The sequence below is a fragment of the Bos grunniens genome, chromosome 26, assembly GCF_055505025.1.
Source record: "Bos grunniens cultivar Pamir isolate PY7600 chromosome 26, Bosgru_T2T1.0, whole genome shotgun sequence".
Taxonomy (NCBI): Eukaryota; Metazoa; Chordata; class Mammalia; order Artiodactyla; family Bovidae; genus Bos; species Bos grunniens.
In genome coordinates this window covers 41548377-41573570 of record NC_141190.1, presented here as the reverse complement: position 1 = coordinate 41573570, position 25194 = coordinate 41548377, and the positions used below count along the sequence as shown (strand labels likewise).

General features: G+C 39.4%; 1 protein-coding gene and 1 non-coding gene across 51 annotated transcripts in view; both read left to right on the top strand.

The window, feature by feature from the left end:
- ATE1 (arginyltransferase 1) overlaps window positions 1-25194 on the top strand; it is a 162632-nt gene that overhangs the window by 16310 nt on the left and 121128 nt on the right. For 36 of the 50 annotated variants that reach the window (XR_015155419.1, XR_015155413.1, XR_015155420.1 and 33 more), the window contains one exon: window positions 1896-2024. Coding sequence is in view for 40 of the 50 variants with exons in the window: in XM_086377896.1 (XP_086234022.1) it covers window positions 1896-2024 (129 nt within the window). In the remaining 10 variants the exon portion in view is untranslated. Of the gene's footprint in view, window positions 1-1895; window positions 2025-2951; window positions 3081-5624; window positions 6602-25194 lie in introns of those variants that run through there. The other 14 variants (XR_015155414.1, XM_086377897.1, XM_086377925.1 and 11 more) reach the window with 3 other exon arrangements.
- LOC147344450 (U6 spliceosomal RNA) lies at window positions 23775-23881 on the top strand. Its single transcript, XR_015155908.1, has one exon. It is a non-coding gene; the product is annotated as a U6 spliceosomal RNA (small nuclear RNA).

The following is a 25194-nucleotide window of genomic DNA, read 5'->3' as shown; positions in this document are numbered from 1 at the left end:
AAGTTAGTTGCCTCTTGAGGAAAACTTTTTTTTCTTAAGGTTTAAAAGGTGGCTACTAAAGTTGTGAAAAGTCCAGTTTTAGTGTTGTTATTATTTGAGGTACTCTGGCTTTTTGTACACCTTAATTGAAATTTATTCATTAGAGTGAAAAATTTTTAAATAACTTATTTAAAATTTCATTTTTGGCAGTTTTGGTTTAGGTAGTGAAAGAAATAGATCACAGGAGGCAAATCACTGTTTCATTGATTTTGATATTCTGGTCTTGATCAAGGGAACAAATGGTATTACCTGTGCAAGCCAGCAGTTTAGACATATTATAAATATAAATATGTCTGAATTTAGACAGTTTATTATTTTTTTTGACAGTTTAGACATAATATGAATAGTTTTAGAGTATTCCTCTTATTTTTCCCAAGTCGATTTACATTCTAGGTTAAGTCTAGGTTTTTCAGTATTAGTTTGATATGTTTATAAAATTTTTTTCTATAACATTTGCCATAATGATTTCATTATATTCTCCTACTTCGTTAGTAACTGGTCAGCCTTTGAATTGATAGCTTAATATCATCTAAGAATATGACTTATCACTGAAAACTTGATGTCAAAATTTTACTTTGGTGCAGTTTAAACCTTAGGACACTATATATTCTTAGACATAAGTTTTGACAATTTTGATTATTATAATTCCTTGGCTGCTCTGTTTTGGTATTAACTTTCTCTTTCCCAAATTGTAAAAAGAATGGAACTTACCACTTAAAATACTTTATGAAGAGTCTTTTAGCTTTATTAGTAATGTGTTCAGGGCAGCAGGTTTCACCTAATACAACACTTACGTGGGCAGCTTTTAGTTTTTTAATTAATTGGAGGATAATTGCTTTACAGTGTTGTATTGGTTCCTGCCATATGACAGTGTGAATCAGCCAAAAGCACACGTGTGTCCCCAACCTCTTGAGCCTCCCTCCCACCCTGTAGGTTGTCATAAAGCTCCTTGTGTTATAAGCTTTTGTTCTTTTAATATGATATCCAGAATGGATGGATTTTTGTTATCCATTAGATGTCACTCTTTCATGAGAACAACTCCTCATGGCACAAACAAGAAGTTGCCGGTTAGGCCTTTCTATTACATTACATTCTATTACATTTGATTTTGTATTTTACTATTCTGTTTTGCTAACATATTTTAACTGGTTAGTGAATAAGATTAAAAAAATGCCATCCGTTACTATGTACAGTTACCACGTGTAATGCATCCTCATTTTACATGAGGAAACTAAGGCACTGAGAGGTTAATTTATTCACTTGACTAAAATGATAACTTTGAGATTTGTGTACAGGGAACCTGACTTTAGAGTCTTTTTAAAGTATGCTATGGAATTGCTATGGAATAGGAACAGTTTTTGAAAGTTGTCTTTTATACTTACATTAAAAAGTTGTAAGTTTGGGGTTAATAATGTATGAATGAGTGTCCAAAAAATATATTCAGATGTTCAGTCTTTTGAATTGTTTTACTAAAGGTAAGTTGTGTACAGCTAATATTAAAGAGTATTTGTTTGTGTTTGTGTTTTGAATGCCAGAACTAATCTGTTGTTTTATAGCTGAGGCAGTCTTACATAATTCAGTCAGAGCTTAGTCTTAGAGTTTGGGCAGGAGCCTCTGCCTTTAATGAGATACATATATAGACTCTGTTAATGAGTCTATAATTTGGAGAAATAGCATTTTTCTCTATTTATTAACAGTTGATCTTTAGAGTTAAAATATTGCTGTTACGTGTTTCTGCTTTAATATTTGTATTGAAACTTTTGGGTCTTTGAGGGTGGGAGTGAGTAACTGTTAATGCATATTCCATGGAATAAATAAATGAATTAATGAACATTGTTTTTTACCTCCTTCTGAAGGTGAGGGTGGTGAGATCATCTCCACCAAGTTCACAGTTCAAAGCCACATTTCAGGAGTCTTACCAGGTCTATAAACGTTACCAGATGGTTGTTCACAGGGACCCGCCCGATAAACCAACTGTGAGCCAGGTCAGCAGGGCAAGTGTAATGTTTCTGAACAAATGAAACTTCCCCTCTATTTGATATCACTGTGTGAATTCTTGGTTTATATGCGGTGCATTTTATTTATGTTCAATTTGCAGTATATCTGCAAAGAGATAGGACTGTGGAATAATGGACATTCTGAAAGTGCAGATTTTACCACAGGCCATGTTAAGTGCCTTTTATGTATAATTTCAGTGTGGAAAGTAGCACATAAAATGAAGTATCTCTGTTTAAAAATCACTGTGTTTAGATGCATTTACTTAAGACTCAGTGAAAAACAGATCTCTAAATTAAAATATTTATTGGGAAAAAAAAGTTTAAAAAAAAATCCCAGTTTTTATGGTAGCCATACTTTGCCCAGCACAGTTAACATGCTTTCTCTCCATGTAGAAGTTGTGAGTAGAGAGAGTTCCTGATAGCTAAATTGCTCTTTATTGATGTACAGGCCGTGTACAACTGAGTAGGACTAGAATGGATAGTAGCATGTCTTAATTGAAGTTCTCATATGAAGTCCTTGATTTATAATTTATAAATCAAATTACCCAAGAAAGATCTGGAAGGGGAGAAAGCCCTTAATATAAGTAGAAGTGACAGCTAGTGTCAGTTACCATGAGAAACAGTATTGACTCTGCTATACGCAGAGAATTACATGGGTAAAGGGAAAAATTAAACCAAATAAAAGAAATTGTCCCGGCCCTTGTGAGTTTAAATTTTTCATAATTTCAGTGTAAAGTTCATGCATCAGGCTCTGTGGTCGTCAGCCTGTTCCAAGGTTTACTCATTTTATAAACAATGCCAGTGCTGAGCTTTGCAGTGGATTTGCGGAGATCTTACTCTAGCCTCACCTTCAGAAGCATGTCATCAGTTAGAGATGTTTCAATAGCATTTGCTTGTATTTTCCTTGCTCTGAAGGTGAGGTTAGTACCTGTCTCCTTTGAGGACCCAGAATTCAAGTCGTCCTTCAGCCAGTCATTTTCTTTGTATGTCAAGTATCAAATGGCCATACACCAGGATCCGCCCGATGAATGTGGGAAGACCGAGGTACCGTTCACTAAACGTTTTTTCCTATGCTGTGTGAAGAAGCATACTGCATAACCTTCTCATGCCATTTTCTTATCTGTCATGTGGAGCTGGTGGTCCTTGCAGGGTGTACTCCTGAACTTTTGTGAAAACGAGTCATACATGTGATAATTTTAAATCCCTCAGAAAAAAAGGATGTGTTCTTACTCAGTGTTCTCTCCAGGAGCCCGAGTGTCACGTGTGTATAGATCAGTCGTTGGGCTGTCAGCCCACGTCAGTGGATGCACTGTGTGTGCAGGCTGTGTGCCGCAGCCCACGGGGAGGCGGGAAAGGTGAATCAGTGAACAAGTATAGCTCAACAAAAGCACGTGGAAAAAACTGAATGCGTTGAGGTTCAGTTCAGTCGCTCAGTCGTGTCCGACTCTTTGTGACCCCATGGACTGCAGCGTGCCAGGCTTCCCTGTCCATCACCCAGGGTTGAGGTTGTATAGAGCATTATTTGACAAGCCTTTAACGAGGGCCTGTGTTTTCCAGCTGCAGATATGTAGATGAGTAAGAGATTGCTTACTTTTCAAAGTTGGACAGTGATGTCTTGGAAGAAAGATGCCAACAGATGCAGAAGGATTGAAGTTTTGATTTTTGTGTCTTTTTAATGACACAGAATGTGTTAGCTTAAAAAAGATGGTTGATAGGGCAGGAGGTAGTGCTGCATGTTCCCTGTGAGAAGGCTGACTCTGGGTCTCCCAGCGCCTTTCTAGCTAAAGTGTAGCCTGTGGACCAGCAGCATCAGTGTCACTGGGAACACAGAATCTCAGGTTTCCCTTCAGACCTACTGAATCAGAGTCCGCATTGTGAACTAGGTCTCCAGGTGATTTCACGTGCACGTTCCGATTTGAGAAGTGCTCCCACAAATTCCCTGTTGAGACCTGTAGCAGTGCGTGGTAGCATTTATAGATAATGGATTCTGCCAGGTCTCCTTTGATACTCTCAGGAGGTCTTAATTCCTTTCTGCACATTACTCTTCCCTACTACCCTTGAGATTCTGGTCTTGTGCCTGCCTGCTTCCCAGGTATGGATAGTTGGGCCAGAACACATCTGATGTGTTCCCACTAAACTTCGACTGCTTCCCCCAGCCCCCACTCCAATTTTGGGCTTCAGGCCTCTATGGAATCCATTCCATTGTGGAAACAGATGGGTAAGCAGTTCCAATGCTGTTCGAGTTAGCTGGTGGATTAGTAAGGAAAGCCACCTTAGTGTGAGACTGGAGTGAGGGAGGGTTTTCTGAAGGAAGTGACATCTGAGCCAAGTCCAAGATGAGTACCACTTAACATCCAGGCAGGCTCTAGGGCAGTGTTGTAGTTAGGCTCAAGGTTTATTTGAGGTTTTTTAAAATAGCTTACATTTACATTCACTACCATCAGCAGTACGGGACTCTGAATACGTGATTTGATCTTGTGTTTACATTGAAATATACATAGTGGATTTCTTTATTATAATCAAATCAGTTCAGTTCAGTTGCTCAGTCGTGTCCGACTCTTTGCGACCCCATGGATCTGCAGCACGCCAGGCTTCCCTGTCCATCACCAACTCCGGAGCTCGCTCAAACTCAATGTCCATCGAGTTGGTGATGCCATCCAACCTTCTCATCCTCTGTCGTCCCCTTCTCCTCCTGCCTTCAGTCTTTCGTAGGTTTGCCTTAATGATTCATTTTGTAGGATCACATACTTAGAGAAAATTCATACTGGTGGAAAGTTTGTGACTGTTTAGTGCTTTGATTTCATACAAGTGAGTATATTTGGCTTTGATAAAATTTTTAACTTCATTCGTAGTGTTTTATTTATCTTGCATCTAACTGAATTCATATGGAGTTTTCAGAGATATTTGAAATGATACTGTTTTTCATATGGGTCAGTTTGTCATGTCTCTGAAGTAGCATGAGATAGCATTTCGTAAGTTGAGACTGTGCTGTGCTTTTATTTCTTTATAACAGTTTTGTTGTTTGGTCACTTAAGTCGTGTCTGACTCTCTGCGACCCCATGGACTGCAGCACACCAGACTTCCCTGTCCTTCATTGTCTCATTGGGGTTTGCTCAAACTCATGTCCATTGAGTCGATGATGCCATCTAATCTTGTCATCCTCTGTCATCCCCTTCTCCTCCTATCCTCAATCTTTCTCAGTATTGGGATCTTTTCCAGTGAGTTGGTTCTTTGCATCAGGTAGCTCAGTTATTGGAGCTTCAGCTTCAGCCTCAGTCCTTTCAATGGATAGTCAGGGTTGATTTCCTTTAGGATTGATTGATCTCCTTGCTGTCCAGGGGACTCTCAAGTGTCTTCTCCAGCACCACAGTTCGAAAGCATCAGTTCTTCAGCACTCAGCCTTCTTTATGGTCCAGCTCTCATATCTGTACATGACTACTGGAAAAATCGTGCTTTGACTATATGGACCTTCGTTGTATAATTCACATACTATATAATTTACCCATTTTAAAGTACATGACTGAATGGTTTTTAGTATATTCAGAGTCATGCAACCATTATCACTAACACCAGGTTTTCATCATCCAGAAAAGAAACCTCATCCCCAGAGTGGTCACTCCTCATTATCCTTCGGACATCCCAGCTCTAGGCGACCATATTCCAGTTTCTGTTCCTGGATTTATTTAATCTGGACGATTCAGGTAGATGAAATTGTATCATACTGGTCTCTTGTTGACTGGCTTCTTTCGCTTAGCTCGTTTGCAGGCTTCATCCATGTTGTAGCATGTGTCAGTAGTTCATTCCATTCTGTGGCTGAATAATATTTCGTTGTATGGATATACCAGATTCTGTTTCTCTGTTCATCCATTGATGGCCATTTGGGTTGTTTTCATTTGGGGCTTATATAGAAAGCTTTGCTATGGATATTCATGGACAGGTTTTTATGTATTAATAGGCATATGTTTTCATTTCTCTTGGGTATATACCTAGGAGTGGAATTGCTAGGTCATAGGAACAAATAAATATAAATAAATAAATAAAAACTCTGTGTTTACCTTTTGAGGAACTGCTGCCATACTGTTTTTCAAAGTGCTACCCTTTTTAAATTCTTGGTCATCCGAGTTGGTGTAAAGTGGTATCTCATTGAAGGTGTGTTTATTTTTTTGGCTGCACCTCAGCACAATTCCCCAACTAGGAGCTGAACCTGAAGCCCCTGTGTTGGAAGCGCAGGGTCTTAAGCACTGGACCACTGGGGAAGTCCCTTCACTGAGGTTTTGATTTGCAGAGCAGATGGCATCCCACTCCAGTGTTCTCGCCTGGAGAATCCCGTGGACAGAGGAGCCTGGCAGGCTACAGTCTGTGGGATCGCAAGAGTCAGACATGACTTAGCGACTAAATGGCCACCACCGATGGCTAATGATATTGAGCATCTTTTCACATGCTTTTTGGGGCAGTTTATATATTTTCTTTGAGTAAATGTCTGCTTACATATTTTGCCCATTTAAAATTTTTTGCCCATTTAAAAAAATATTAGAAAAATATTAGATATTTTAAAGTAATAAAAATATTTTTAAAAGATTAGAAAATATCTCCCATTCTGTGGATTATCTATATCTCTACTAGGATTTTTTATTTTAAAATCCATTTTGTTTGATATTGGTATAGCCATTCCATCTTGTGGTTCCTGTTTGCATTGATATATCTATACTATTTTGTTGTCAGTCTGTGTCTTTGAGTTTCAAGTATGTCTCTTTTAGTCACTGTGTATTTGGGTCTTGTTTTTTTGTTTGTTTTAATTTGGAGGGAGAGCAGTCTCTTCCACTTAGCTGAAGTGCTTAATCCATATTTAATGTTGTTAATGATGGAGTTGGATTTACGTCTTCATTTCACTTTTGTTTTATGTTTCATGTCTGTCTTCTTTTATTTCTTTACTGTTTTCTTTTGCACTAAATGAATATTTTCTAGTGTAGGATTTCAGTTCCTCTAATTTTTTCACTATGTATTTTTGAGATGTTCTCTTAGTAGCTGCTCTAGGCTTACCATATACCTATTGACTTACAGGAGTGACTTCAGATTTATGCCAGCTTGAGTCCAGTGAGGAATAAAATGCTATTGTTGTTGAGCCCCAGTCCCTCCTCCCACTTTGTGTGCTATTTATAATTTATATATGTTGTGATCTCAATATATATTGTTTAGTTATTACCTTATATGACTTTATGTCTTTTATAAAGCTGAGAGGAGAAATAGGAACAAGTATTTATTTATGATTTGTTAAAATTAACCTTAACTTCATTTCTGGTTCTGTTCATCTATTCCTGTGTATTAGAGTTACCATCTAATGTAATTTTCTTACTGTAGTTCACCTTTGTTTCCATCCACCTTCTTTATGTTGTCAAATATTTTACTTTTCTATATGTTACTGTCCCAACAGTGCAGTTATATACATATCGTTTGATGCATTTGGTTTTAAAATCAGAGGAGAAAGGAGAATATGCATTTGTATTCGAGAAGCCTCTGCTGATACTCCCTGAAGTCTCAGCCTTGGGCATTGCATAGTCACCCACGACGACAGTGGTTTTAGTAGTATTCTCTTTGTCTCTTTCCCTGATCTCTCCGTTAAAGTGTTTGTTGCTTCACATCTAGGTCTTAGGCTCCACCATTTGCTGACTGGTTGCTGTATTTTCAACAGTGCCCTGGAGCATAAATTGCTCTCTAGTTTGATTTATTAAATTTAGTTGCCTTTGCAGCTTCAGTTCTTGAGGCCAGTCTTTGAGGTTTTTTCCTGACCCCATGCTTAGTTGCTCAAGCCGTGTCCGACTCTTTGCAACCCTTTGGACTGTAGCCCACCAGACACCTCTGTCCATGGGATTTTTCAGGCAAGAATACTGGAGTGGGTTGTTGTTTCCCTTCTCCAGGGCATCTTCCAACCCAAAGATTGAACCTGTGTCTCCTGTGTTGCAGGTGGATTTTTTACCTGCTGAGCAATCAGGGCTCTTCTCCACTGTCTCTTTTCCACTTTCCTTCTGGTAAACCAGCTGGCCTACAGTTTAGCTTGAGAGATAGTGAGACAGAGAGAGAGGGAGAGGGAGTTGGGGACTGGGGTAGGGGGGGAGGGAGGAGGGGAGAGAGGGGGAGGGGGGAAGGGGGAGGGGAGAGAGAGTGTGTTTGTCTCTGTTCTTATGGCCCTCCTGCGCCCCCTTGTGTCCATGCTTTGGAGCTGCGAGCAGGAACACTTCCTTTCTGCTTTATGAACAGGGCGCTGGTCAGGAGCTTGGTCCTAGGTCTGATCTTTTTTAGGTAGATTATTAAACTTGGGGCTCATTAAGAGGGAATTTTAAGACCTGTGAGCTGCCCTGATGGTAGTTCTGTGTAGGGAGATGGTCACTGCTTCAGGTGACTCCTTTACTTGCTGGCTTTTTATCCTAGAAATTCTTCCTTCACTTGGCAAATCCTTGCTCACAGAGAGTCAGCTCTCTGTGGTGCTGGCTGCCTAGAGAAACTGATGTGGGCATGCTGCTCTGCTTCTCAGTTTCCAGGTGTGGCATTCTTGTCATGGAGTAGGAGTTTTCCTTGTACTTGGCTAGTGTTTTCTATGTGAGTAACCAGCTAGTGTTCCAGTGCTCAGAGACAGAAAGAAAAGCCAGAAAAGTTCTCCTCTGGAAAGTTCAAATGATCTGACCTGCTTTCCTGGCTCCAGGCAGCAGCTCTCTGTTTTGTGGTTTTGTCCATATAATGGGCCAAACTATTTTAATTATGTTCAAGAAAATACATTTTTGCTTTTGTTGTTGTAAAACATTTGAAGTAAATAACAGTCAGCATACTAACTTGGGAATTTTAAGCAACCATATCAATGCAGAAAATCCATTTTTAGCTCTGTTGGTAACTGTAAAATAAAATCACTTAGGCACCCCAAGAAGTAAGTTATTTTCTGAGAGATTTGATGAGGATATAAATAAATATAGATAGCTTTGATATCCAGAATAGCAAGTCAGTTCTTTTTAGTAGCATCTTTAGAAAAGTAGCACATAATTGCAGAGGGTGAGATTGTATGAGACTTCATAAATGATTCTGTATGTTTGTTTGCATTACTGTTTTCAATCATTCAGGTAGATATCAGATTTTCAGAAAATAATACTATCTAGATAAAATAAAGCAGGAGTAATTTGTGACCTATGTTTTGTATAATACAATATAAAGCCAGCCATTTAGGAATCTTTGTTTTTCAAAAAAAAAAAAAAAGAATCTTTGTTTTTCAAAATACAAGTAATTCCATAGGATACAAATATGGGATTTTTAGCTAAAATTTCATTGATGTTATAGATAATACCATTATCTAATAGTATTAAGTGCCAGTAGATCTCAGCTCTTCTAAACTGTGTGAAGAACAGGCTGTAGCCATAGCTCCAGTAGTCGCATTACAATTCTGAGGCATTGGCTGAATTGTTTTCCAGATTTTATTATGGACTTTCAGACAAAGGGAAATTGAGAGAATAGTATACTGACTACCTTGTTTCCGTCATCTAGATTCAACATGGGTTAGTTTTCTGTGTTTGCTTCATCTCTTTTTGTGTGTTGAATCATGCTTTTTTTTCTTGATTGCATGTACTGTGGTTTATTGAAGCAATCCCTAGTTATGGACATGGGACTTGTTTCTAATCTGCTTTAGACAGTATACTTTTGTCACTGTGCCTTCGGGTGCAGGTGTGCTTTTTGCTTGATCTGACCTAGTGCATCAAAGGACAGGAGCTCATAGAATTTTGCTAGTTATTGCCAGATTCCCTCCATGGGTGTACTGTCTTTACTCCAGAGTATGAGAATGTCTTTCTCCATAGTACTCCCAAACGAGTTGGTCTCAGACTTTGTGGATTTTTCTTTTTTTTTTGTATCCTTAGTTAGTTTTTAGAGTATGGAAAGGATGTTAGGAAGAAGTGTCTTATTTTGGATGACCTCTGTGATCATAAGCTGAAATGTATATAAAGAATTTTTTATTTATACCTTATGTAGTTTAATGAAACAGGTGAGAGACTGATGCTGATGGGAACAGAAAAGTGGAAAGAATTAAGCAGAAGCAACAGAGGTTCGTTTAGTCAAGGCTATGGTTTTTCCTGTGGTCACGTACGGATGTGAGAGTTGGACTGTGAAGAAGGCTGAGTGCCGAAGAATTGATGCTTTTGAACTGTGATGTTGGAGAAGACTCTTGAGAGTCCCTTGGACTGCAAGGAGGTCCAACCAGTCCATTCTGAAGGAGATCAGCCCTGGGATTTCTTTGGAAGGAATGATGCTGAAGCTGAAACTCCAGTACTTTGGCCACCTCATGCGAAGAGTTGACTCATTGGAAAAGACTCTGATGCTGGGAGGGATTGGGGGCAGGAGGAGAAGGGGACGACAGAGGATGAGATGGCTGGATGGCATCACTGACTCGATGGACGTGAGCCTGAGTGAACTCCGGGAGTTGGTGATGGACAGGAAGGCCTGGCGTGCTGCAATTCATGGGGTCGCAGAGTGGGACACGACTGAGCGACTGATCTGATCTGATTCTAAGGGATCATGAAGTCGACAGGACTGCTGTCCTGACTAGGAATATTTTTAATGATGAGGTTTAAAAATAATCTTCCTAAAAGTGTCTTTAATGACTCAACATTTTTCTCAATTAGAATAGGAATCTGCTGTATTAAATTTAATGAGTGAATTCAGGTTATTTCCTTAATAAAACTCTTAAGCAGCAATAGATTAGACCTTGTCTGGTCTATAAGAAGTCTGCACTCAGGAGGTTGGCTTACACTGTGTCCCTTTCTGTCCTCATTGTAGGATAATCGTGTGATGTGATTTTGTGTTTATATGTGTGTATATCATATCATAGTTGCATTATTATAGAATTAAAGGGAATTTAAATTTTAAGAGCAGTATATATTCCTATCTCTCCTTTTTTAAAAATATATATCATTTAGTGCTTAGATAGTTTGATACAGAAAAACTTTTCTTCTCATTTTGAATTTGGAGGTACTGTATATACAACTGAATACAAAGAGGAACGAAAGGTATCAAAACCAAACTTGTGATCCTCTGCTCATGTGACATAAACCAGCTTTGTATATTGCCTGAAATGGATTTGGGCTTTGCATGGAAAGTAAACCTGGCTTGAGTGATTTGCTCGTAAGTCACCGTGTGGCAGTGTGTTGGGCGTATCCGGTGTCATGCGGGGAGGGCCCTCTGGTGGCACCATTGTTATCTGCCCCCTCTTCATTGCCAGCCACTCCTTGGTTGGGGTGAGGGGCTGGGCAGATGCTGCCTTTGGGTTGTGACTCCTCTGACTTTCTTCTTCCAGTGTGTTCACAATGATCTTTCTTGAACTGCTTGTTGTGTGGCTTTGTTATCTGCAGTGGACACCTGCCTCCTTTTAATAAGTCACTGTTACAGGTCTATACTGGGCTTCCCTTGTGGCTCAGCTGGTAAAGAATCTGCCTGAAATGCGGGTTCAGTCCCTGGGTTGGGAAGATCCCCTGGAGAATGGAAAGGCTACCCACTCCAGTATTCTGGCCTGGAGAATTCCGTGGACTGTATAGTCCACGGAGTCGCAGAGAGTCGGACAGGACTGAGCGACTTTCATTTTCACTTTCACAGGTCTGTACTACAGAGAACTTCCTCCTATAAGCGTGCTGTTCTCTTATCTAATTACACAGAGGAGGTTCTCAGGCTTCGTGGTCACCCCGTTCCATGTTTTCACTTTCCCTTTTATTATGTCACACATTCACAGGTTAGTGACAAGAAAATACGATAGTGGGAGATGAAAGTGCTTTACCACTTGCTCGATGTCTTTGTCAACAGTAAAGTCACTTTTCTGGCATAGGTCACAGAGCCCATCATCTTTGTTTCTGTTCAGATTGTTTGAAACACAGCGCTCTTTGAATCTATGGATGAAGATAGTGGAAATGTTTTCCTAGGCCACAGGTACACAGTTGAATAACACCAGACAGTTACTCTCTATTTGTTTGTAGATAGCCATGACAGTGACAGTGTTACTTAGCGTTTATTGTTTTTAAAGAAACCTTTAAACAGGCTTTTCTAAAAGAAAAGATGAACGAGGTTTGTTTTTTACATAGTTTTAGATTAAGAAGATTTTTTGGAAAGAAGTTCACATATTATTTGAAAGACATATCAGTAGGATTAATGAATAAATCTGAATTATGTATTTTTACTTTAATTTTATAAAGAACCTTAAAATGGAAAATTTCAGGTGTTTGTAGAGGTAATAGTACAGTGAACCCCGTGTGCCCATTGCCCAGCTTCAACACTGTCAGCACTTAGCCTTATTTCCGCTTGCCACCTTTTGTTTGTTGTCCCTGAAATTATGCTTTTTTATCTATAAATACTTTTTTTTTTTTTGCTTATTCCATCAGGCAATCATATAACTTTAAAAATTAACAGTGATTGAGGTCATTTCATGCTATCCTGCTTTCTCAGAAAGCAGTGTTTTCTAAAATTAGTTCAGAGAACTTACTGTGAGAGACTCACACATCAGGAGATCTCTACTTCTGAGAGATATTTATTTTGAGGAAAGTTGTCTTAGAGTCCGGCATAAATGATAAGACAGTAAGTGTGATAAAGAGAAGGTTGCCGTGGGTCTCTCTTGACCCGGTGGAGAACTGAAAGGAAGCAGTAGTATATTGAGAATACCAGACTGTTGTCTCACTCCAGCCACCAGGTGGTGCTCTAGATACAGAACAGGTTTGCTCTTAACATCAGGCTCAGTCCCCACGGGATGTGTGTTTACAGCTTAAGAAGTATGGATAATGCTTTTCTTCTGCCATAAGAATTACTTTGCATTGAGGCATTGAACATGATAATTACAAATGATTCTTTGCTTGTTAAAGATGTAAGAATTTTCCAGAACTTAACCTAGAGAGAAGCTTTTCAGACTTGTTTTCTCTTCTTAATAGCCTTACTCTATGTATATGAAAATAATAACAACAGCTTATGTTTAGAAACTTATTCGGTGTATTGTACTGACATTTTCCTTCAGTTATGCGGAGAAACCAGACAATTTTGTATAGAATAGGTATATCAGATCAGATCAGATCAGTCGCTCAGTCGTGTCCGACTCTTTGCGACCCCATGAATCGCAGCATGCCAGGCCTCTCTGTCCATCACCAACTCCCGGAGTTCACTCAGACTCACGTCCATCGAGTCAGTGATACCAATCCAGCCATCTCATCCTCTGTCGTCCCCTTCTCCTCCTGTCCCCAATCCCTCCCAGCATCAGAGTCTTTTCCAGTGAGTCAACTCTTTGCATGAGGTGGCCAAAGTACTGGAGTTTCAGCTTTAGCATCATTCCCTCCAAAGAAATCCCAGGGCTGATCTCCTTCAGAATGGACTGGTTGGATCTCCTTGCAGTCCAAGGGACTCTCAAGAGTCTTCTCCAACACCATAGTTCAAAAGTATCAATTCTTCGGCGCTCAGCCTTCTTCACAGTCCAACTCTCACATCCATACATGACCACAGGAAAAACCACAGCCTTGACTAGACGAACCTTTGTTGGCAAAGTAATGTCTCTGCTTTTGAATATGCTGTCTAGGTTGGTCATAACTTTCCTTCCAAGGAGTAAGCGTCTTTTAATTTCATGGCTGCAGTCACCATCTGTAGTGATTTTGGAGCCCAGAAAAATAAAGTCTGACACTGTTTCCACTGTTCCTCCATCTATTTCCCATGAAGCGGTGGGACCGGATGCCATGATCTTTGTTTTCTGAATGTTGAGCTTCAAGCCAACTTTTTCACTCTCCACTTTCACTTTCATCAAGAGACTTTTGAGTTCCTCTTCACTTTCTGCCATAAGGGTGGTGTCATCTGCATATCTGAGGTTATTGATATTTCTCCCGGCAATCTTGATTCCAGCTTGTGTTTCTTCCAGTCCAGCGTTTCTCATGATGTACTCTGCATAGAAGTTAAATAAGCAGGGTGACAATATACAGCCTTGACGAACTCCTTTTCCTATATGGAACCAGTCTGCTGTTCATGTCCAGTTCTAACTGTTGCTTCCTGACCTGCATACAAATTTCTCAAGAGGCAGATCAGGTGTTCTGGTATTCCCATCTCTTTCAGAATTTTCCACAGTTTCTTGTGATCCACCCAGTCAAAGGCTTTGGCATAGTCAATAAAGCAGAAGTAGATGTTTTTCTGGAACTCTCTTGCTTTTTCCATGATCCAGCGGATGTTGGCAATTTGATCTCTGGTATATACTATACTATTGTATAAATACCTAACTGTCATAATCAACAGAATTTGAGTGATGGCAAAGGGTGAGCATTTTGAAATCTTAAGATATTTTTTCAGGCTACTTTTTGAGTCAAGTAGAGGGCTTGAAGTAGAGGGCAGCATTTGTACAGTTTAGTCAGAAAAGCCTCGTTCTGTGAGTAGCCCCTAAGTCAGGACAGTTTTGTGTCATAGTCTCTCTTGAGGTGTGCTGCATAACATTTTTTATTAATAATAGTTAAATTATCAAAATTTTAAAATCATTTACTTAAATTAGAGCAGAGGCCATGGTTTTATCCCCATGTCATCCTGTTAATTCTGAGGAAGATGCATAGGGGTAGAGTTAAACCAGCAGTGGGAACATTTTTTCCTTTAGGTCAAGAATTTCCAAAACTCGTCTCAGATCATAAAATCATAGCTTCAGATCATAAAATCATAGCATCATAAAGCATTAGAGATGGAAGGACCTTCATGGTTGCGTAGAGGGTATGGATTCACTCCTCTTACTTAGAGAATTAATTTGTCCAGGGTAACACAGGTGATGAGTGGCAGAGCAGTGTCTCCAAATTTAAGAGCTTTTTGCACTAGACCATGGTGTTGCTGTGTGAAAGCATAAAAGTGGGCTGAGATAATTAACCTCAAATAACCGACACCAGTGAATGAACTGTTCCACAGAAAGCAAAGTTTCCAGACAATTGAAACATTTTCATTGTTAAGCTTTTATGTATTCTGCTTGTTTGAAATGAGTCTTTTCCAAATGTGTCGTGTGCTTCTCTGCCTCCTGTCCCAGAGCACTGAGCAAGACGTGCGACAGTGGCACTCACATTCTCAGGCACGTTCTGCCATCGCAGCATTTCTACGTACCACGTGCCCTCACACCAACTGCTTTTTTTTTCTAAAGTTAACTCTCTTTCATCCTGTTTCCCTTCTCTTTTTGCACTTGGTTTTTGCGGTGTTTTTCTAGTTTGGCATTCTTGCCCTTCCTCATTTGTGGTTTCTTGATGTGTTTGTAAAAATATTTATTGAGCACATGCTGTGTGCCTTGTGGTGTCTGAGAGGCATTTGCTCTGGTGAGCAAATGAGTAAGTCAGATCAGTGATCCCTTGCTCTTGTGGCGCTCACACCCTATGGTGGGAGGGAGTGGTCAGAGGTAGTCATTTGAGAGTAGCTGTACTAAATGAGCAAATTACACAATAGGTCAGCAGCAGGTAACTAAAGGAAGGCAGAACAGGTGTAAGAGAAGAGAGGATGGTTTAGTTACTGGCTTGGAAACTGGATCACCAAGTTAATTGTTAAAGTTAACTAACAGTCAAGGGGAAAATGGGAAAGGGAGCTGGAGGGTTTCCTCCGCATGCTGGGGCAGAAGCACTAGGGCATGCCTTTTGAGTCCTCATTTTAACCTTTTTAGCTTTCTTCTGTGGTTTGAATGTCTGACATTCTAGCGTAGTTTGCTAATTGATCTCTAGTTCAGGTATACTTTAATATAATAGCTTATACTTAATATGTAGCTACTTATACTGTCTTCTGGAAGCTGAGGAATGAGACTGTGAGCGGGATGTTTGGTGTCAAATTTAATGTGTGGCACTGAGTGGATGCTGATTCTTGATTAACCACCTGCAGGAGGAGAGACGTGCCCTGTGATAAATGATCTGGCTTGAATAGTGTGAAGATGATACCAGTACTAGTAGATAGCCTTGGTGTGTTTATCGTTCTGGACATTTTGGATGAGAGTATTGATGACAGGTAGTCTGAGGAGCATCATAGGTAACAGTGTGGACTCGGATCAGACACTTGCCTTAAGTCTCATCTTCCCCACTTACTACCTGTGTGGCTTGGAGCAGGTTTCTGCTTCCTCTGCTTCCACTCTTCAGGTTCCTCGTTGGTGAGCATGGGGAGAACAGCACATGGGGCTCATGAGAACTAAGTCAGGGTAAAGGTGCTTGGCTAGATAATCATCAGCTAAACGAGTTGCTGGGCTGTGGACGATGACAAACCATTTGGAAGCATCAGAGACACCGAGCTCAAGGGCAGACAAGTGATACTTCTGGTTCATCCAGCCAGCATTTGCAAGTTATAGTTTTCCTCATTTTGTTCTTCCATCTTAATTCTTAGATTTGTTTGAATTAAAAGATCGCATATGTTTTAAATTTTAATATTAGAATTAGTTCTTTCAAAAGACAAAAGTAGTAATACTCAAAACCATTCAGTTTGGTTCATCAACGTGTAATTTTACTCTTTAAAATCCTATTATACCACCTGCAACTTCTAAAATATATCATTTGGTGAAGATTCATGTGTATATTTCTTAATTGCCTCACTTAGAACTGGAAATAAAGGAACTGTGGATGTTTCTGTGCCTTGCCTCTGGTGGTGGAGCTTCTTGCTTACTCTGCGAATAGATCCCTCCTTTTGAAAAATAAGCTGTATTTTATTAGACCACCATAATCTACGCTATAATTTGTGTTCATACACTGACTTACAAAAATTCTCTGCCAGAGTCAAAAGAAATGCACAGTGCAGAGTGCCAGGAAAGGAGTAGATGCCCAGTGGAACATTCATTGAATGAATGGGCAGCTGAGTTGACCATTTTTCAGAAACAGCTGGAGAGAGAACTCACTGTTGCCAAATGGAAAACTACAAGAAAGAAAATGTGTTCTTGAAACCTGTGATGTGAAACCAAAAGAAAATTCATATGATGTCAAAGCTCTTGACAGTTGTCTTGTACGAAGTAAAAGCTGAGGGAGAGTGTTGAGAAAGTTAAGTACATTTTAGTGTGTGCAGAGCTCACGTGAAAGGGATCATCTTGTTGGGAGCACCGTTGCCGTTTGTCTGTAGTTTTTGTATTTCAGGTCTGCTTTTTCCATTAAGTCTGAGGAGCCTCTGGTTTTACGACCTCCTGGTAATGACTTGACAAGTGAACAATGCCACCTATTGAGGACTGGCTGGCCTAAACAAGGAAAGTTTGTGTTTTTGCTGTGGAAATTCATTTGATATGCCAAATAACTTAGCTAACTGCTTGCATGATTAAAAAGCAGTTGATTTCCTTCCAGTCAGTAGTTAATTATAAAAGTAAAATATATACATTATATATGTGATTTTAAAAATCCAGAATATGTCTAGGTCTATAAATATTGTCTGTAAAGTAACATACACACTGGCTTTTCCATGACAGTCATTCTAGAAATAGCTCAAAGTTTCACACTTAGAGTGGCTCCTTGTCTGTGGAGGAGTGTGATTGTTCTGTTCAGCCAGTCATATAAATATGTGATTCCCAGCATGTTCCAGTCACCGTGGTAGGTCCTGGGGATGCATAGATGAATAAGACATGGTCCTCTGTACATTTTAACTAGCCAGTATTTTAAAGGCTTCTTTTCAGAAGTTTGCATTAATGTTTAAAATGTTAAAATGGCGATAATATTTAAAGAGTACTGGAAATACGGGGTTGCCCCAAAAATTCATTCAGGTTTTTCCATAGCATCTTATTGAAAAACCCAAATGAACTTTTTGGTCAATCCAGTATATGTACCTGGCATGATGTGGAGATATTTGATCTTGCTTGGAATTGGTTGGTCTGATACGTATGTGAAGTAGTGCCTATAACCATTATTAGTATGGTTGTTAATATAGTCAAGTATTTTTAATAATAAGTCAGTTGCTGATAATATATCCAGTTTCTTAGTGCTGTGGTCAGAGAGCTTTTAAAGTAATTTTATTTTGGCTGTGCTTTCTTGCTAATTTTTATTTCAAGGTTTTGTGGTATTTTCTGCTATCCCTAATTCATGTCATTCAGATTTTTGAAAGATACCCATTTTTCAAGGTCAGTTTGAATTCTTTTATCAATTTAGTGCCATTTAAGTGATACCTAGTTTTGTCCTCAGTAATCTCTTGAGTAGTTGCTCGTCAGAAATAATATTGGAAGTTTCTCTGCAGGAAATTAAAGGAGTGTATTGAGGACATAGGTGGTCCTGGGGAGATCTGATGAAAAGCACACTGGTGTTTCTTCACTTGATACCAACTTTAGGTTACTGATGACTGCATCTCTGTGGCATCTCACCTTGGGCAGATGACCCAGTTTTGCAAAGTAGCCAGTGGCCATGAAGACATAATAGGCAAAAAGAGTTGAAAATTCATTTACTTGTTTATGAGTTGATTAATCCAATTTACAAATGAATGAATGCATCTAGGCAATTAAGCCGCAAATATTTGCTGAGTCCCTCCTGTGTGCCAGGTGTCACTTTAGGCTCCAGGGATGTAGCACAGGGAATGGGAGAGAAACGCTCTTTGCCTAGGGGAGATTATGTGATAGTGAGGAGGATGGTTGGAAGGAAAGTTATGACCAACCTAGACAGCATATTAAAAAGCAGAGACATTACTTTGCCAACAAAGGTCCGTCTGGTCAAGGCTATGGTCAAAGAGATCCAACCAGTCCATCCTAAAGGAGATCAGTCCTGGGTGTTCATTGGAAGGACTGATGTTGAAGCTGAAACTCCCAATACTTTGGCCACCTGATGCGGAGAGCTGACTCACTTGAAAAGACCCTGATGCTGGGGAAGATTGAGGGTGGGAGGAGAAGGGGACGACAGAGGATGAGATGGTTGGATGGCGTCACTGACTCGATGGACATGGGTTTGGGTAGACTCCGGGAGTTGGTGATGGACAGGGAGGCCTGCCTGGTGTGCTGCGGTTCATGGGGTCGCAAAGAGTCAGACACGACTGAGCGGCTGAACTGAACTGAGGAGGATGAATAAACAAGCAGTATGCTGTACAGTGTCAGGATAATGTGCGCTAACGAGAAAAGGGAAGAGGAGGTGAGAGACGGGGATAATTATATGAGGATGTCAGGAGAGGCTCTGAGGAAGGGGCTCCTTGGCAGACCCCTGGATGAAGAGCGTGCACCTTTGTGTATCTCTGGGTGGTACATCTCAGGCCTGACATGTTCACAGAACAGCAGGGGCACTGCTGAGGCTGGAAAACAGAGTAGGGCATCTCTGTGACGCTTCTGAAGGTTTTGTTTTTCTAATCTCCCATTTTTGCTGTTCATTGACTGATATTCATTATCATAAAAATGTTTATGTTTTGTTGTAGACTTATTACCTCAACACCTATATATCACCACATCTTAGTGTTGTTTTATAGCACTGAGACTTGGTACCCCTGGGCTTTGTTGCTTCCTTCGTCAATTCTAATGAATAGTGCTCTTTAGTGATGGGTATAACAAAGGGAATCATGGGTTGGAAAAAGCATCTAGGTTCTAACCCTAGTTTTGTTGCTGATTGTAAAATAATGTAACATTTTTGGACCACAGTTTATCTAGGTGTAAACTAAAGGAGTTGGATTAGATAACTGCCAAGATTCCTCCTCTGTAAAATTCTGTGATTTCAATGATTTTGACAAAAATTCCCCAGGAGAAATTGAATACTATCTCCTTTTTTAAAAATAGTTTTTTAAAATGTTTATTGATTGATTTGGCTACACTGGGTCTTGGTTGCTGCTCATGGGCTTCTCTAGTTGCCGTGAGTGGGGACTACTCTCTAGCTGCGGCGCGCGGGCTTTTCACTGCGGTGGCTTCTCTTATTGTGGAGCACAAGCTCTGGGGCCTGTGGGCTTCGGTAATTGTGGCCCGTGGGCTCCAGAGCACAGGCTCTGTAGTTGTGGTGCATGGGCTTAGTTGCCCTGCAGCACGTGGGATCCTCCTGGACCAGAAATCAAACCGCTGTCCCCTGCATTGCAAGGCAGATTCTTAACCATTGGACCACCAGGGAAACCCTAAAGTTAATTCTTAAGTTTATATATAGTGAGGTGCACAAATCTTAGATGTACAACTTATTGGATTTTTACATATTATGTGCTCTTTTTGGACCTCTCTGAAATTTAAAAAAAAACAAAATATATATAGTCCATCTGTGGTTGATTGAGTCTGTGGATGGGAGAGTATGGAGGGCTGCTTGTACATGTATATTCTAAATATCTTTTCCCAATCTGGAAATGCCTATATTCAATACCTAGGCAACTATTTTTAGAAGAATGGAATTAAAAAAAAATTTTTTTTTTAATTATTATTATTATTTTTTTACTTTACAATATTCTGTTGGTTTTGCCATATATCAACATGCATCTGCCACGGGTGTACACGTGTTCCCCATCCTGAATCCCCCTCCCACCTCCCTCCCCATACCATCCCTCTGGGTCATCCCAGTGCACCAGCCCGAAGCTTCCTGTATCCTGCATCAAACCTGGACTGGCGATTCGTTTCTTATATGATATTATACATGTTTTAATGCCATTCTCCCAAATTATCCCCCCCTCCCTCTCCCACAGAGTCCAAAAGACTGTTCTATACATCTGTGTCTCTTTTGCTGTCTCGCATACAGGGTTGTCGTTAGCCTCTTTCTAAATTCCATATATATGTGTTAGTATACTGTAAGAAGAATGGAATTTTAAAGCTTTCCCATTTTGTTGCATTTTTGTACACTTAATTTATAGATTAAGAAAGCAACAGATGTAAAGGTTTCTCTTACTACATAAAACTTTGGTCCCAACATTGACTTTAAAGAAATGCTAAGGTACCTTTTCTCTTAAACATACTTCTAAACTTGCTTCCACACTTCTTGTGAGAGTTTTTTCATATTTTGTGCTGGTGCTTAACTTACTTAATATTACAAACAAGCGGGTGACAGGGTCCTGGGGTAGAATGACCCTCTCATCAGAGAAGCGAGCCGCTCAGCACACGGCGCCACCGGCACTTGTGTCTCTCTTGTGGGCATTCCTTTTGGGGACTTTACCAAGAACCCCTTTTCTTTGCATTTTGATGTACACTCTGTGGTGATTTTTTTCACTGCTGATAGTGTTGAAAAGCAACAAAATTCTTTTAGATTCCGTTCTCTTTGAGTGCACCTCTTCAAGCTATAGAATTAGGACTTTCTTCCCTGGATTTATAGACTCATGTTTCAAATGTAACCTTTTAATTTTAGAAACAAACACCAAAGTTGGAGGTAGTAAATAATGAAGTTTTAATAAGTTCAGATGTACACTATTTGTGTTAATGGATACAGAGCCACTATTTATAAAATATTCAATTATTAGAGTGAACACATGAGGTAGGTGTTAGTGAATGACTTAATTATAGCTCAAATCCCTGTTGCGCTTAGAAATTGGGGGAAGAGTTGCAAGTAGTAAAAGAATATACACTGAAGTAGCTCACTAATTAGGATGTGCATTAGCAAACTGGAATCAACACTATGAGCAAAACGTTTATAGCTCACTCTGTGTGTTAGTGTTAATGCACTTTTGTGATTCTGGGCAGGTATTAACTTTTTAAGAGTCATTTATTATAGTTCTTTTCATGGTGTGGACTTGAGTGTTAGTCCCTTCACCATTCCAAAGTGCTAAATCTTACAAGGATCCCCTTAAGAGAGATTAGTGGCTGGGGACCACGACTCTTAATTACAGTGGGGGGAAAGAGCCATTGACTCATTGATAGTTTATATTAGATTTTTCAGACACTAAACAGCCATGCTGAATATTTTCAGTAAGCATTTCTACTAAGTATAGATGGGGCAAAACGGTTCTGAGCTGGCAGTGACCAGTGTTTCTTAGAATAAGAATTGTGGAATATTGGTTCTGTGAAATGGTAATAAATGTTACATGAAATTAAAAACCAACCAACAAACAGAACTCTGGTTATGTAATTTTGCAAAGCACTAGATTAAAAGAAGCTGAAGGGTTTTTTGTTGTTCCAGCTATGTTGGGATACAGTATAGTTTTTTGTTTGACTGCAGGGATTCTCAGGGCCTGTAATTTGTCTGTATATCTTGTATTCTTTCTGTAAGATGAAGGAGAGGAGATGAGACAGCAATAGTATGCAGCATTTCTCAAACTTACTTGGCCACGGAGTCATTTTTTAGAGTGTCTTGGGAACTTGGCATGCTAGAGGACACCATCGGTGAAGGTGATTAGGCTGAAATCGTTTTGTGGATAGAAAACTAAGATAATTTAAGTACTCAAGTAGCTAGAGCTAGTAAGATTCCAGACTAATTCTAAGATCACTGTTCTTTCTGTCAGGAAAAAAAAAATGTAATGGCTCAGAAGACAGAGGTTTGAATATGTTAGACTGTAAATAAGGCTTTCATTGTCATCTTTTAAGATTTACTGAAGCTTCGTGTCCTGTCCAAGGTTCTAAGGTCTAACCAGAAAAGGCAGTACAGGTGGTCATGTCTTTCAGCTGCATTGCTCACAAATGGAATAGGGAATATCTATAAAGGTGAATTTGCAGAATTACCTAAATCTGCTCTTTTTACTCCCCACTAAAATTAGGATAAACAGGATCTTAGTTCTCAAACATTAGTTTTGACTTCCTATTATGTACAGGTTTAATTTCATTCTGTTGATGACTTCTTAAATGGGGTAGAGAGAGAGTTTAGCTTATTATATGTGACTCTTAATTAAACCTTCCATATTCCTGATAGAAAAACATTAATATTTTACATTTTGTATGATTTAGCTTGCTTGTTATAAAATTTTAAAGAAATATCTTATTAGATCATAGCCTAATATGGTCAGACTTCTTTTTCAAGAATTAGACGTGATTGAGCACAGCGCAGCACACCATGTACCAGGGTGACAGGCCAAGAAACAGGAGCAGCAGAAGTATTTTGTTAATGCAAGAAAATTCTGGATAATTCATGTGAGCAGTTTTAAGACTTAGAATTCCACTTTGACAAATAGGTACACCTCACTGATATTCTTTGGTTTAGGGGAAAAACTGTGGCTTACCTTATAAAATATGCTGTTTGGTGCTTCTTTATGTAGGAACTTAACATGATCCTTATTACACAGAAAAAGGCATTTCAGGAAGATATTAGCTTAAATTACTTATATATTGATACTTAACATTATAAAGATAAATAGTTGATTATATTAATAGTTTTCCTGGGCTATTCTGGCAAAATTAGTAGTGTGTATTCTTTTTATTCCCCCACTCCTCTCTGCCCCCCAAAACTGACATTGTTAATAACAAGTCTTGGAAAAAGAAAGAATTTACTAATTGTAAGTGACAGGAGGTTTAAATGCAATTTTGTGTGCTTGGAAAACTGTTTAGAAAATTTTGGTAAGCATTAAGTGCTTCTCTGAAAGGAATGAGGTGTTAGGAGATAGGCTGCTGATGGTTAATAGAATAACGGTACTAGGAGTGGTGAGTCAGAATGCTGCAAGAGAAGCAAAGTTAGTGAGTGACTTCGTAGCGATAATATTGATCTGTATGTATCCCTTTCCTCTTTTTTTCCCCAGTTTTATTGAAAAATAAAAATTGACATACAGAGCTATATAAGTTTAAGATGTACAGTGTAACGATTTGACTGACACCATGAACTGATGATCTTAATAAGTTTAGTAAACATCCATCATCATCATTAAGATACAAAATTAAAGAAATAAAAAAAATTTTTTTCCTTGCAATGAGAACTCTTAGGATTTACTGTTAAAAACTTTCATATAGTGCTCGCTTCGGCAGCACATATACTAAAATTGGAACGATACAGAGAAGATTAGCATGGCCCCTGCGCAAGGATGACACGCAAATTCGTGAAGCGTTCCATATTTTTTAGATCTAAACGTAAGACCAGAAACTATAAAACTCCTAGAGGAGAACATAGGCAAAACACTCTCTGACATACATCACAGCAGGATCCTCTATGACCCACCTCCCAGAATATTGGAAATAAAAGCAAAAATAAACAAATGGGACCTAATTAACCTTAAAAGCTTCTGCACATCAAAGGAAACTATTAGCAAGGTGAAAAGACAGCCTTCAGAATGGGAGAAAATAATAGCAAATGAAGCAACCGACAAACAACTAATCTCAAAAATATACAAGCAACTCCTACAGCTCAACTCCAGAAAAATAAACGACCCAATCAAAAAATGGGCCAAAGAACTAAATAGACATTTCTCCAAAGAAGACATACAGATGGCTAACAAACACATGAAAAGATGCTCAACATCACTCATTATCAGAGAAATGCAAATCAAAACCACTATGAGGTACCATTTCACACCAGTCAGAATGGCTGCGATCCAAAAGTCTACAAATAATAAATGCTGGAGAGGGTGTGGAGAAAAGGGAACCCTCTTACACTGTTGGTGGGAATGCAAACTAGTACAGCCACTATGGAGAACAGTGTGGAGATTCCTTAAAAAACTGGAAATAGAACTGCCTTATGATCCAGCAACCCCACTGCTGGGCATACATACTGAGGAAACCAGAAGGGAAAGAGACACGTGTACCCCAATGTTCATCGCAGCACTGTTTATAATAGCCAAGACATGGAAGCAACCTAGATGTCCATCAGCAGATGAATGGATAAGAAAGCTGAGGTACATATACACAATGGAGTATTACTCAGCCATTAAAAAGAATACATTTGAATCAGTTCTAATGAGGTGGATGAAACTGGAGCCTATTATACAGAGTGAAGTAAGCCAGAAGGAAAAACATAAATACAGTATACTAACGCATATATATGGAATTTAGAAAGATGGTAACAATTACCCGGTGTACGAGACAGCAAAAGAGACACTGATGTATAGAACAGTCTTATGGACTCTGTGGGAGAGGGAGAGGGTGGGAAGATTTGAGAGAATGGCAATGAAACATGTAAAATATCATGTAGGAAACGAGTTGCCAGTCCAGGTTCGATGCATGATGCTGGATGCTTGGGGCTGGTGCACTGGGACGGCCCAGAGGGATGGTATGGGGAGGGAGGAGGGAGGAGGGTTCGGGATGGGGAACACATGTATACCTGTGGCGGATTCATTTTGATATTTGGCAAAACTAATACAATTATGTAAAGTTTAAAAATAAAAATTGGAAGAATAAAAAAAAAAAAACAAAAACTTTCATATATAGCACAGAGCA